This window comes from Lontra canadensis, unplaced genomic scaffold (assembly GCF_010015895.1).
Source record: "Lontra canadensis isolate GAN:19392208 unplaced genomic scaffold, GSC_riverotter_1.0 scaffold2, whole genome shotgun sequence".
NCBI classification, from domain to species: domain Eukaryota; kingdom Metazoa; phylum Chordata; class Mammalia; order Carnivora; family Mustelidae; genus Lontra; species Lontra canadensis.
This window is the reverse complement of record NW_022630996.1, coordinates 36,512,250-36,527,109: the sequence shown is the minus strand read 5'-3', so window position 1 is coordinate 36,527,109 and position 14,860 is coordinate 36,512,250. Positions and strand designations below refer to the sequence as shown.

Here is a 14,860-nt window from a genome sequence, read left to right as displayed (position 1 = left end):
GATGGAAGGAAGGAGGTTAACATTAATGAGTGGATACTATACTAGTATTAATTAACTAGTACAATCTCATTAATCTTATCTGTAAGATGTGATCTGTATTTATGGATAAGGAAACTAGCTATGGTGAGTGCTGTGAAGTGTGTAAACCTGGTGATTCACAGACCTGTACCCCTGGGGCTAATAATACATTATATGTTAATAAAAAAATAAAAAAATATTAAAAAATAAAAGGATAAGGAACCTAGCTAGAGCTCAGAGCTTTAGGTCACACAGCCAGGATTCAGACCCGGGTCTGTCTGACTCCATACTCTGTTATCTTTCCATGACATTATATTCTTTTCCTGTGCGTGATAGAATAATTGTTTTGAGTGTGCAGGGCAATAATTATTTTTTGAAGTCAATATTGAGTATGTGACATTTGCATATAAATTTACATTTTTTTGGTAGTAGAGTGGATAGTGAGCACTTATATTCATTATAAGAACATTTTGGAGGTATTAACCAATATTCTTATTTTGTAAATGAGAGACTAATACTCTGAAAGGTCAAATGATTACACAGATACCAAGGTGCACAGTCAGGACCCCAATTCAAGTCTTCAGATTTCAATTATAGTCTTTGTAGTTTAGAACAGAGTCTATATCAGAGGTTGTATGCTGGAGGACTGCTTGCAGATGTGTTTTAAATTTAAAAGAGTTGCCAATATTTAAGATCCAGGAGATTTCACATAAAATCCCTGCTTTCTGGTTTTTCTTGAAAAAAATGTGGAGATTTGGCCACATGCCCAGAGCTGATTAGTAGCTGCTTCCTCTAGTCTGGCCCTACTCTGCAGCAGAGCACTGCCATTTACATCCTTTACACCTTTCTGTCACTGACCTGATGCTTGAAGACTGGACTTAATGATTTCTAGATTGTATCATGTCTTGGAAACCACTTGATAGGGGCTGGGAAGTGTATTGGTGCCGTGTCACTTTAGTTCAAACTGAAATATTTTCAGCGCCTTTAATAAAATTTCTGAGCTGGAAATGACATATACCATTTACTAATAATGATTAGCATTCTTTGGTGCTTTATATTTTACAAGGTGCTATCACAGGATTTTATTTCATTTAATTGAAACCTCTTATTTTCCAAAAGGGGAAACAGGCTCAGAGAGATTAAGTAACTTGACCAAGGTCAGAGGTTGATTACCCAGAAAGACAAAGCCAGAACTTGGATCTCTGTTATTATGGGAGAGCCCTCATGAAAGAGCCTCTGATATGACTTCCTGAGAGGCTACAGTGACTTCAATTAGAGGCAGTTCCTTGAGGCAGAGTCCTTGAGCCTCTGGAATTGTCAAAGTGGGTGTTTGTTGTTACATTTATTTTTCAGTTTGGAATGTTATCTAGTAAATTTTTAGTTTACTGTTGGTAGGTTGTGGTTATAATCTCTTTTAAAAATTATTTTATAATTTTTTTGGTTACAGCTGAAATTGATATTTAAAACTTTAAAACTTTTCCCATTTTTCAGAGGTACTGAAATGCTTCATTTGGCTGTGTTGCATTCTAGAAAACTTTGTGTCTATTCTGTCTCAGGTAAGAAACATTTTTTTAAATGTAAAATTTGTATTAAAAACACCTTAATATAAAAATCTCTTAATATTATATAAGAATAGATACTCTCTTATGTTCACTTGCTAGAGAACACAAACATTTGGTTGAAGATTTTCTTATTTTGGTTAACATTTTACCTTGTTCATTTTGTTTTTTCAGGTACTTAGGCTATTACATTTTTTCTGGTTTGCTATTTATATGCATATTTAAATTTCTAGTAGAGGATTCCTTATGATCTCTTTCCAGAAATTGTGTCCAGGATTGTCTGTGACGAATAGAGGCCAATTCTGCATACTTAGGATACTTGAGTGTTTAAGAAAATTTTTGTTTATTTTTTATTAAAGTATAGCTGACACACAATGTTACTTTAGTTTCAGGTATACAGCATAGTGATTCCATTGCCTTATACGTTATGCTGTGCTCACCATAAGTGTGGCTATCATATGTCACCATACAATGCTATTATAATACCATTGACTATATTCCTCATGCGGTGACTTTTATCCAGGATGCTTGAATTTTAAGAAATGTTTAAAAGCAACAACAAAAATCATTAGATGCTGAGAGTCATGGTGGTTAAAAGTACTTTTTCTTTGATGAACCTTAGGTGTTTTCTTTTTATAATTCAAATTTCTTGGCTTTTGGTTGTTTTTACCCAGCCTGCCTTAAGGCACTTGTTTAAAGTCTAATCAGGTTTCATTTTCTGACACTGTTCTGTAGATACCAGTATGGCAGTTAACTGTAGTTTGGTTTCAGCATTTTGATCCTTAATAAATATAAAAGGTAACTTAAAAATATTTGTTGTGGTAATTAAATTTTAGTTCAAGCTGAGAGAGTTCTTTTCATGGATGTCAATATTGGGGAAATTTTTTTATGGGTACAATAAAGCTAATTCTTTGGGGTCTATTCCTTATACAAGAGATATTCTTTGGAGTTTGCTATAAATATTAGCTTCTAGTATTTGGATTTTTCATACTCATTCTCTTGATTTGAGCTTTCTTTGTATTTTGCTTTCCGTTTGCATAATGATTTATCTTTACTGTGTTTATATGTGTATATTTATATACCCAGTGTGGAGCCCAATGCGGGGCTTGAACTCACAACCCTGAAGTCAAGACCTGAGCTGAGCAAGAATCAGGCACCCAACCAACTCAGCCACCTAGGTGCCCCTGAGCTGGATATTCTTAAGTAGTCTCTTTTTGGGGGTGAAGGTCTGTTAGATTTCTAAGGCAGGCTTGGTAACCTGGCCTATGGTATATGGTGGGCATATGTTGACTGTACGAATGAACTAATTTTTGGGTAGTGTTGAGGCAGTTGGTAGGGGTTCTTTATTAATCTGTGTTACTTTTATTCTTCCTTCTTTTTTTTTCTCTGTTACCACTATCATTTTCTTTTCTACTTTTCCATTTACAAGTCAGAAGTCCATTATAGTACCTCTCTGACATTGGTAAACACTCCCATTGATTTCATGGTAAAAGATGTTGCTTTTCCTAGTGATAGGGCAAATATTTAGTGTTCCAGAATAAATGGAGAAGATGTGATATAGGCTACTTTACCACATGCATCTAGTTGTCCTCCCTTTTCCATCATAGGGCTTGTTAACTGTGAGGTGATACTATTAACTGGGTTACACAGGACACGGAGAGGGGAACTTGTGCAGTTACCCCTGAATACTTTTGGAGATTTGGTCTCTTCTGGAAGTTGTAAGAGGGCAGGAGAGGGAAAAATCCTACAAACTAGAAATTAGTTAAGACTCTTGGCTTTCGGGGCGCCTGGGTGGCTCAGTGGGTTAAAGCCTCTGCCTTCGGCTCAGGTCATGGTCCCAGCATCCTGGGATCGAGCCCCGCATCAGGCTCTCTGCTCTGCGGAGAGCCTGCTTCCTCCTCTCTCTGCCTGCCTCCCTGCCTGCTTGTGATCTCTGTCTGTCAAATAAATAAAAATAAAATCTTAAAAAAAAAAAAAAAAGACTCTTGGCTTTCCCTGGTCCCATTTGAATGATGGCCCAGAAAGACAGAAACCTCTAGAGTTTCCCTTAAGTATAGGGCACAATAGACTAGTGATAAAGTGCATGTTTATTAAAAAGACATGCTGAAAGAAACTGGCATGTTGGGTCACAACTTTTTTATGGGACATTGGTATTTTGCTTCAAATTAGTGTTGAAAATGACAGTTATTTGTCATGGGAATGGTGATTTTATTGCTCTTTTATTCTTTGTATTCATTTGCAAGCTTTATATTCTCTGGGGATAAAGAGTTCTCCAAACTACATTCCCTTATGCCCCACCTCACTTCCCTATTCTGTCTCTCATTTCTTCAGCCTCTTATGATATTTGGAGGCTGACAATTTGTATATTTTTTCTGGCTTGGCTTAAATGGAGAAGCAGGGAAGTTAATATTTTTGTTCTTTTGAATATGTTTCTGTGGTTCCAGACTGAACTTTTACCTAGCTTTTACTGTAACAGGGCAAGCATAAACATTTTTTAGTTTAAGTAAAACCACTGGTGTCAACAAATGAAAGTGCTAGCTGAACTTGACATTCTCACCTCCAGCTGGCCCCTCCCCAAATATATTTGTTTTATTTTTATGCCGTGTGCTTCTACTCAGAATTTTTTTTTAAGATTTTATTTATTTATTTCATAGAGAGACAGCGAGAGAGAGAGCACAAGCAGGGGGAGTGGGAGATGGAGAAGCAGGCTTTCCAGCAGAGCAGGGAGCCAGATGTGGGGCTCGATCCCAGGACACTGGGATCATAACCTGAGCTGAAGGCAGATGCTTATTGACTTAGCCACCCAGCCCCCCCACCCCCAATGCTGTGTGCTTCTAAAAAAGATTTGAGGCATGCTAGAGGAGACCTCTTGGACACACCAAACAGCCCTTCATAGGCTGCTGTGTTGACCTCTTTTTGGTGGGTGATAATGTTATCAAATGCATGCTTAATATAGAGAAATAGCAGGGTCTTGCTAAAATGAAGTTAGCCTACCTTATGATACCGAAAGGAAAAACATCACATGGCATTTCAGATTCCTTTCTGATGGGCTTCAGTTTCTGAGTAAATGGTTACAGATGTGTGAGTGTAAACCATACTGATTATGTCCTCTTAAATATTCTTTTCCAGAAATTGTGTACTTCAACAAACATTTGCTAAGCATTTGACATATTTATAGAATTTTAATGTTTGCTGTGAGTGGGCAAAAAGATGTGGTTCTTTATTTTTCATAGTTTTATATAATCTAATTTGGTTATTTACACAATGAACCTTTTAATTTACTTTGTAATGGCTTTTATTTTATTTTCACTTCGTTGGATTTCTCCACATTTGTCTAAAATTGTACCAAAAACTGTTGTCAAGGTGATCTTTGGTTTTTCTAGAGAATATTTTTGTTTAAATCAAATTGTGTTTAAATAAGCCTAACAACCTGGATGTTCTGTTATCCTTTTTACCTTCTGACTGATGAAAATTCATATTAATTCTAGCTATACATGGACTGTAGTTATAAAGATACATTTGCTATATTCAATCTGTATATCCCAGGACAAAACCTGTGTATAAGTAAGGGTGTTGGGTGGCCCATTCTTTTAAGGGTTTGCCTTCAACTCAGGTCATGATCCCAGGGTCCTGGGATTGGGTCCTGCATCGAGCTCCATGCTTGGCAGAGAGCCTGTTTCTCCCTCTCCCTCTGCCTGCTGCTCCCACTGCTTGTTCTCTCTCTCTCTGTCAAGTAAATAAATAACATCTTAAAAAAACAAATGAACAAAAAAATCCCCCCACACCCCCTTGTGTATAAGTAGTGTTAATCTTGTACCATCGATGTGTCTCTAGAAAAAAATGGTCAGAAATTTTAGATTTTTCAGATACTACCTTTATTCCAAAGTAGTGTCTAAGGAAGACAAATTGTCTTCTGTTCTCCATAGGTGCACTATTAAGTTTTAAAATGCTATTACCTGAAATCTGAAGATTTCCAGTGCCTTTGGAGCTTTCAGAACACAAATCCCAAATGTCATTTCATGCCAAGTTTGTATAAGTATTGAATGCTGAACCCCTGTTCACTGACTTTTCAGCTAACAAACATGTGTAAGTGCATTCCTAACTCAGAGGTATTGATTTGGTTTTAGGTATAGGATGGATTTGGTAATTTCTGTAGGGGCAAACCAAATGTTTCTTTGAACTTCTTTTTCTGGTTTCTTGGAGACTAGACCTCTCCTAAGGTTAAGGCTGTGAGTTATTTTAGTGTGTGTGTATGTGTTTCTTTTTCTTTCCTTTTTTTTTTTTTTTTTTTTTGGCCCATGTGGTTGCGATTACTCCTCAGTTTCCCTCGACTATAGTGATTTTACTACCACTTAGATTCCACAGAGCCTTCATCTATCAGGGTTAGCAGGCAAATTTGAGTCTTTCTCTTTGTTTCTTATTCTACTGGCATGTGAAGTCTTTTGTTCCCATTTTCAGGGTCATAAATCAGAGTAGAAATGATTTTCCTCCAAGAAATCCTCCCGTTAGTTTTCTCTTTCAACCCTTCACCTTCCAAATGAAGAAAAGTCCAGGCGAGAAAAGTGGAGGTGGAAATGATGTTTTTTGATGGCTGGTTTGTTTAGGGAAATTGTCATTGTCTTACCAAGTTTTTTCCAAGTTGTAAAATGATGGACAGCCAGGCACCAGGATATATGGTGCTAACTCTGAAGACCTAGTTTGAATACTCTGTCCTTTACCAGCTGTGTGATTTGGGGGGAAATTTCTTAAATATCTACCTATCTACCTATCTATCTGTCTTTTTATCTATCTATCAGGGAGATTGAGGGCACAACAAGGGGAATAGCAGGCAGAGGGAGAAGCAGGCTCCCCACTGAGCAAGGAGCCTGATGCAGGATTCAATCCCAGAATCCTGGGATCATGACCTGAGTCGAAGGCAGATCCTTAAAGACTGAGCCATCCAGGTGTTCCTTAAATTTTTTTTAAACTTAGGGTGCTTGCCTCACTTCTAAAATGGAAATAGAAATATTTTGGTTCTTACAACTTCAGTGTTACATTGGTAAAACCTTTTGGACAAAAAACAAATGCTCATGTGTAAATATGTATACACATACATACAGACAGACATATATGTTTAGATTGTTTTAATGATCTAATACTATCCAGTTTGTGGAATATTTCATTTGCTTTATATTTTATATTTTAAGTTTTTCTTTAAATTTTGCATTTTTGAATGAAAGACAAAGATGTTCCTTAATAGAAAAAGTTGATTTCTGAATCCTTTTTCTTCCCATCATCTCTTTTAACTATAACGCTCTTGCCTGGTTACTGGGACATAGCTTCAACTATAAGTACTCTAGAAAACAACCAGAGAGTAAAATAAGTATAAGGAATCTTTTTTGGGCCGCTTGGCTGGCTCAATTGCTTGAGTATCTACCTTCAGCTTGAGTTGTGATCTCAGGGTCCTTTGATGGAGTTCTGCATCAGGCTCCTTGCTGGGTGGGGAGTCTGCTTCTCCCTCTTCCTCTGCCGCTCCCTCCTGCTGTGCTCTCTCTCTCTCAAATAAATAAATAAAATCTTTATTTAAAAAAACATGTATCTTTTCAAATTTGGAAAGAAATAGAAAGCAATTGTAGTACATATGATCTATTAAATGCAGAGAAAGTATCTTTGTTTTGAAGAAGATTCTTTGCGGACTTCATATAAAACATATTGTCCTATATCTTGCTAAAGGAAACTTTGGAATATCTCTCCATTAAATTAAGTTATAGTGTATTAGGGGCTTGAGTATTTTGAGAGGTGGGACAGGAAACCGAATTGCTTCAAAGTGTGGGGAATTTTTTCCAAGATACTTTGAGTCGTGTCTTTGTTCTATTATTATTTAAGTGTAAGGAACTTAACCTCATTTATTTCAGAACTGAAATTGGGTGTTGTTGTTTTTATTTAAATAATACACTTTACTCAGACCTAATGGAAATAGATAAGAAATGTGTCCCAGGGTGGTATTTCATCTAATGGTATAATCTAGCTGAGACTTAAATTGTCCTAACTGTGCTGGCATTCTGTGTCATCAGTATGCTAATTATTCACAACCACATTGTTTTAGTGCTTTGTCATTTTAAATTTCACTGAAATTGAATTACTTAGAATTGGTGTAGAGGATGAGAAGAAATGAATATGTTTAAATGTAAACAAATACAAAGTGATTCTGTAATTTTTTTCTCTTTAGGAACCTTGGGTAATGTGGAACATGGAAACCAATATCAGATCAAATTGATGTATGAACATAATCTGCAGAGAACAGCCTGCAATATGACTTACGGATCCTTTGGTGGTGTAAAAGGTAATTGGCATTAATCATGAGTGTGCTATTGCAAGTAGCAGATTTAGGATATTTGGCTATATAAAAATGGAGGATCATGGGGTATGAATCTCAGAGGGAGTTAAATATTTTATTGAGACCTTTATATTCTAGTGGTCAAGCAAAATATGAAAAGAGAAAACTTTAAACATCAAATGTGTTTGATTTTCCTACAACCAGCACTTTTATATGGTCTATAGAAATATTTCTAAAAGTGTCTTCCTTTAAATTTTGTCTTTGTGCATGAGTTGACTGAAATTGAGCTTTTTTTTGGGAACCGTGTGACTGCCTCTCTCAGTGGAAGAAGGGGTTGATCTCTTTGATAGGGCGTCCCTGTCCTACTTGTGATAGGCAGGGTGAAGCTGCAGAACCCTCTCCCCACCTCGCCCACCTCCAGGGCCACTGCATAGGTTTCTGTATGTTGTTTCTGTTCTAGGGCGCCTAGACTGGGGGCAAACACAGAGTGAAATGCAGACCTCATCCTGCTTATCAAGCCATGTGCTCTGGCCTGCAATAAACCTCCCCAGAGCAAGGGGGCCTTTTTTATATCTCACAAACCCATTACATTTATCAAGTATTGGCTCAGTGAGGCGGGGTTCCTTTCACCTTGGGGGTATCTTTTTCTAAGTAGCATGGGGCTACCTGCAGCCTGCCCACCCTAATCCCAGAGCTTCCTGTGTTACCAGAGCTTGATGCTTGCTTGGGTACACTGTTGCTGTTGGCATGGGAGAGTTTTTATCTACCACTTAACCTCCTCTCACTTCCCCGTGAGAGGGTGATAGAGGAGCCACTGGTGCTGGAGTGAGGATAGGAAGCCCGGTAGTGACGCTTACCTGTGTGTGTGTGTGTGTGTGTGTGTGTGTGTGTGACCTGTGGAACATGAACTAGGGATTTCATAATATTTTGCATCTTTCTGGGCTCATATTTTTTTTGGTTTATTGTTTAATCATTGCTTTAAAATGTAGGCTACCTATATCAGATTTTTCTTTGGTGGCATAAAAAAAATGACTTTATTTTGGAAGTCATTTGTGTGAACTCAGTTTTTTCATATAGAGATAAAGGTGAGGAAGAATGAATTTGAGTGTATCAGTTAACAGGAATATTTTAGGTGGTGATGTACAAATAAATGTTTTGCATAAAGTGATATGAAACAGAACACTTGGCTGGATTGCAGAATTGTTTAACTTGAGTAATGGGAATGTTTGGATTATTTATGGAATATGGAAGATGTCCAGAGTTGGATGAAGAGAGGAGAAAGACCTAAAATTTGATGAGAGGCTAACTTTTATTATTGAAGTATCCCTTCTTAACCTTAGCTTTCAGAACTGAGTTTCAGTATTCTTAAAAAAAAAAAAAAAAAAAAGTCTGACATGATCAGGGGACCTAGGCCTCTGCTGTTTAATAAACTGTTTTAATTCTTTTCACCCTACTAAATCTTCAAAAGGCAAATTGCTAAATTCTGTGCATCTGGAGTCCAAAAAAATTATGAATAAGGAAAAAAGTGCTTTGGCTAAATGAAAGTAAGTTTTATTTTTTTGGGTAGAATCAAGTCAGTTCTTTAGACCACCTATCAAATGTTAAATTGATTGCTCTTTTTTTTTTTAATCAGATCAAGTTAACCCAATTAAAATAAAGTTTTAAATACCTAGAAAGGGATTCCTTGCTTTTGTATGATATTTTTGGTGATTTAATAATGGATTTACAAAATAATGATAGTTACTAGTTGTTTTGAAAAGAGCAGATGACTGTACTTATATGATACCTTCTCTTATTTCTTAAATTATGCCTTACATGTAAAAAGTATCTTTTGAAAAAACAAGAGGCCATTCTGATATGCTTTACTTTCCTATGGTTAAGCAGAACATTTCACAATTCGAAACAGAAATGTCTGAGTAGCACAAGTGATTATTCCATTTAACGGGTTTGAAACACATAATATCATTGTGGTATCTACAAAAAATATGAAAAATAATGAGGTTGGTGAATTAGAAATAACCAGCCATATTGGTGGATTTCCAGGGTTAATAGGGAGTTACTACTAGTAAGTACATGATTTCTTTTTGGGAGGATGAAAATGTTCTAAAATTAGATTATGGTGATGGTTGCACACTGTAAATACAGTAAATACTTGAGCTGTATACTTCAAAGAGGTGATATATAATATCTCAGTACAGCTATTAAAAAAATTGGCCATGGGATAAAATCTGATGCTAGAGAGGTGATAGCGTATCCTACATTGCTTGGGGCCATGTAAAATGACATAACACTCTTAGAAAGCAGATTGGCTATAGAAAACCATAAAAATATTCTTGGATGCTTATATGTGACTTACGGCAGTGTGTATTAGGAAATGAGCCAAAATATAGAAAAATCATATCAAGTTGCCAGATAGTTATCTCTTTCCTCTTTCTGTCCTCCCTCCCTTCGTTTCATATATACATTTTGTAATAGAGGAAACTGAGAACTGATCTAAATGAGTTATAGAACAGAATGACTAAGTTTTGATGCATAGATTCAGTAGGTTATTATGAAGCTATTAAGATTGTTTTATTTTCTGAAATACACATTTTTGTACAGAACTCTTTGTCCACATTTCTGATTATTTCCCTAGGATAGAATGTGGAATGAATATTGAGTCAGAAGGTTATACAATTTTTTTTCTCAACCTGATAATTTCCCCTGCCACATACTATATAAATAAATTGTAAGAAGTACAGAACTTAAGAAGAAAGTAAAAGTCAGTCCAAGATATGCACATTTCTATACAAGCCCATTTTCTAAGCTTGAAGTCACTGTGTGTGACTAATGTGCACTTTTCCAGGAGTGAGCTAATCAGTTTTTTAATTTGAAGACTTCCCTAGACTTGATCTGAGTTTAAAAAAGGAGACTTATAATTTGTTGTCTTCTATCTTCCTCTTATTTAGCATACCTTCTTGTGGAATTATTTAGTTGTATAATCATATCAGTAGTCTTCAAGAAAGGAATTAAGCAAGAAGAAAACCTGGCCCCATTTTATTTTTTATTTATTTATTTTTTATTTATTTTTTTTCTGGCCCCATTTTAAACAAATGTGTTTATAAGGAATGGGAAGGCAGAGCAAATTTATTTTGCATGTGCACCAGAATAAACTACCACTAGATGGCAGTCCTCTACAACCTTGGATTTTAGTGGGTTCTGCCTTTAAATAAAGTATGGTAAGAAATCACCAGTGGAGGAATTTTGAGCCCAAATAATACTTTCTCTTTTACTAAAAATAAGTGTAACTTCCTTATGTTTTAGAAAAGTATTGGAGTGGTTTTAAGAAAATTTAATTATAATAGGTAACATCTCAGAATATAACGTAAAAATGCTTTCTGTGCTTTTCAAACCTTAAGTTGCATTTGAATCATAATGGGATCTTGATAAAAATGCAGGTTCTAATTTTGTAAGTCCAGAATTGGACCTGAGTTTGAGATTTCTAATGCTCTTCTCAATGATGCCAGGTCTCAGAGATCTAGAGGTATGTTGCTGTCCTCCATCTGCTGAGTACTGTTCTGTACTAGGCATTGCTCTAAGTGCTTTACAGGTTGAGTAACTTAAGATATACTAAGCCAGTGGTAGAGAAGGGATTCTAATTCAGACTTTCTGCTTCTAGAATCTAGTGGTGTGAACCGTACTAAAATGATTCCTTGTCTGGACTGTGAGTAAATTAACCTTCCTTAAATCAGAAAAAACTTTCCTATCAGAAGGAGGTGTACCTTGGTTTGTCTGAAGTTAGTACATAACTCTGATCCTTTGTAGATTATGAACATGTTGAGTAACTTCTGGGTCAGATACTTGGTTTTTCCATTGATTTTTTTTTGGTTCTTGCTTTGGTTTCTAAGAAAAATCCTCCCTCAGGCCCCCAATAATCAGAGAGGTTATATATGGGAGGGTAATATATGATTTGAAATAGCAAAAGAGTGATTACTGTTTTTTAAACCTTTTTTTGTTTACATGTTCATTAAGAAAGTCTTTCAAAAACACCTTTTATACATCTGCAAAAACGCAAAGTTGTATTCCTTTGATGCAGTAGGATTGGCTTTATGTCAAGCTACATGTAATGTCTCTTAATGAGAAAAAATGGTAAAGAAATAGGAAATCTAGTTTTATGAACTAGTTGAGGAATATTTCCTTAATATCTTCCGTTACTCAGAGTACTACCTACCATTCCAGAATTTAAGTTAAAATTCTTTCCATATTATACTTTTTAGGGAGAAATGACTGATATTAATGGCTGTATTGGGCTTTTTTAAACAAAAGGAGTGTGGGAGAAGATGTGTTCGGAGTTAAAAATGTTTGTAGTTTCTCTAATATAAATCTAAACTGCTTTTTTTGAAGAACATGTGACTGTGGGGTTTTATAAAAATGGTCATTTATCTTTGCCTTTTATACTATTGACAAATTAACGCTTGCAAAATTTAGTGAGTGGCATTACCATGGACAATCAAATTACAGTTTGGAAAGATACTAAATCAGTTTTGAAAAGGTAGATTTGAATTGATTTACAAATATATTATCAAAATGGGTGGAATTTATTTGGCAATTGGAACTGTACTTGTTTTTGAAAAAAGGGACAAATGATATATCTACCAGATTTTCCTCTGCTTTTATTTCATTGGGTCACTACAATAGTTGTTGTTGATATGGCACTTTACCTAGTTAAGATAAGTTTGTCAATTCAGAATTGTATTTTGAAAAGGGCAGCATTAGGGACGCCTGGGTGGCTCATTTGGTTAAGCTGCTGCCTTCTGCTCAGGTCATGATCCCAGGGTCCTTGCTTGGCAGGGAGCATGCTTCTCTCTCTGCCTCTGCCTGCCACTCTGCCTGCTTGTGTGCTCTCTCTCTCTCTCTGACAAATAAATAAATAAATAAATAAAATCTTAAAAAAAAAAAGCAGGATGTATGATATCCTTGTCTTAAAAAAAAAAAAAAAGGACAGCATTAATGTGGACTGACAGAAAGCCAGTGGTACAAGCGAAGAAAGAATGCTATTGTTTTAAGGTCAACAACTGCAAATACTTAGCTTGGTAAAATAAGGTACTTTATCTAGTATATGTAATATATGTTACTTGTAATATATGTTACTTGTAATATATGTTACTACCATCAAGACAGTTGAGCTTAACCTTCCTTTATTCATAATATGACTTAGAGACCCTTAGTTACATCCTCGGTTATCACAAATTTGTCCTGTACGGCTGGGACAAGATGACAAACCTTATAATGTATATGGCTCTTTCAAGTGTGTGAAAGGGACATTGGGAAGAAGTAGTTAATTTGCTGGAGATGTATGGGAACTTTCAGGGACCAGAAGAAGTCTGGTATTAGTCCTCCCTTGCATCATCTCTATCCGTCTATCCATCCATCCAACCAGTACACATTTACTGAGAGTCTTCTGAGTACCCAGGCACTGTACTAGTTTCTAGGAGTAGAAAGATGAATAAAAGATAGTTTATGTTGTCAGGAATCTTGCAACCTAGGGAGCAATAAAGCCTAAGAATTATGATATAATGAGGTAAATTGTAATAGAGATAGATATGTACAAAGTTATACTGGAGGCTTGAGGATGGAACAGCTTTCTCAGGCTGAATAAATGTGTGTGTGTGTGTGTGTGTATGGGAAGGATAGTACATAAAGGTGGGGGAATGTACTGTTACCTATTTTATTTCAGCTCTTCATTTTTATCCCCAGTTTCCTCTAAATGAACAACTTTATAGTCTTCAGTCTAAAGCTTTCATTGCCCATAGGCTGGGATGGTTTATTCCTCTTGAGATGATTTTTCAGAATTTGCAGCACTTAAGAAAAATTATTTTGCTTTAAAAAACTTTGGCATTTTTCAGGCTACTAATGGACTTTCTTACCTAAAGTTTAAAGCCTTTAGTAAGGCAGAATTTTCTTTTGCTACCTGCTCATCTCAATGGAGAAGGATATCGTCGTACTCTAGAGACGGATAGAGTACTATGACTGTATTTGTTGAGAATGACAAATTGAAGGGTAAGGTTAGGAGATGAACGAACACAAGAGATTGAAAGATAAATGGAGAGACAGAGCATGTCATGGAAGAGGGTTTTAAGAGGTATGAAAGGAGCCCAGAGAGTCAGAGGTTAAACATCTGGAGTATTAAAAAAGAAAATACTGGAGTTAGCCATTTGGAAGTCACTGGTGATCATAGGGAGAGCAATTTTAACAGAAGAATATGAGCACTGGTCCAGTTGCCCCAGAATGAGGAATTCATGGGGAAGAAATGGAAATCACAAAGGAAAGCTATTCTATGAAGAGATTTGACTGTGAAGAGTAATAGTAAGGTAAGGCCATAGCTGGAGGGGGAAAGGGTTTATAAGGTAGGAAGTCTTTGAGGAGGTAGGATGAAATTTTGATCTGATAAACAAAATGTCTTCCATAGTATTTTGCTGCAAAAATTAACTTGGATACATTTTTATTTGAGCAAGTATGCTCTTTGGATTATGATGGGCCAGTTCCTTAAAATTTTATTTCTTATCACATAATTTGTGCTTTATAGTCCTGTTGAATTATTGCCTTCTTTTCACAATGAATTTGTGGTTTATGGGGAAAAGCTTCTTTAATACTTTACAGTAGAAATAATCAGTACCATCTGATTCTTTTTTCAATCTTTAGCCTTCTCTGACATTTCTTGCTTTTTTACTCTAATTCTTTCTTTCTTCCTTTTCTTTTCCTTTCTTTTCTTCAATCTTCTCTTTCTTTCTTTTATTTATGTATCTACATGTGTGTGTGTGTATCTATCTATCTATCTATAATTTTGCTGTGGTAAGAACAATTAACATGACATCTACCCTGTTAACAGATTTTTAAATTGAGATACAGTTGACATGAAACTGACATATGTTAGTTTTATGTGTATAATACAATGATTTGATATTTGTATCTCTTAACAGATTTTAAA

General features: G+C 35.8%; 1 protein-coding gene across 2 annotated transcripts in view; it reads left to right on the top strand.

Annotated features, from left to right (window-relative positions):
• BBS9 (Bardet-Biedl syndrome 9) overlaps nucleotides 1-14,860 on the top strand; it is a 453,073-nt gene that overhangs the window by 22,816 nt on the left and 415,397 nt on the right. For both annotated transcript variants that reach the window (XM_032871845.1, XM_032871835.1), the window contains exons 4-5: nucleotides 1,510-1,574; nucleotides 7,786-7,899. In XM_032871845.1, the coding sequence (XP_032727736.1) occupies nucleotides 1,510-1,574; nucleotides 7,786-7,899 (179 nt within the window). The remainder of the gene's footprint in view (nucleotides 1-1,509; nucleotides 1,575-7,785; nucleotides 7,900-14,860) is intronic.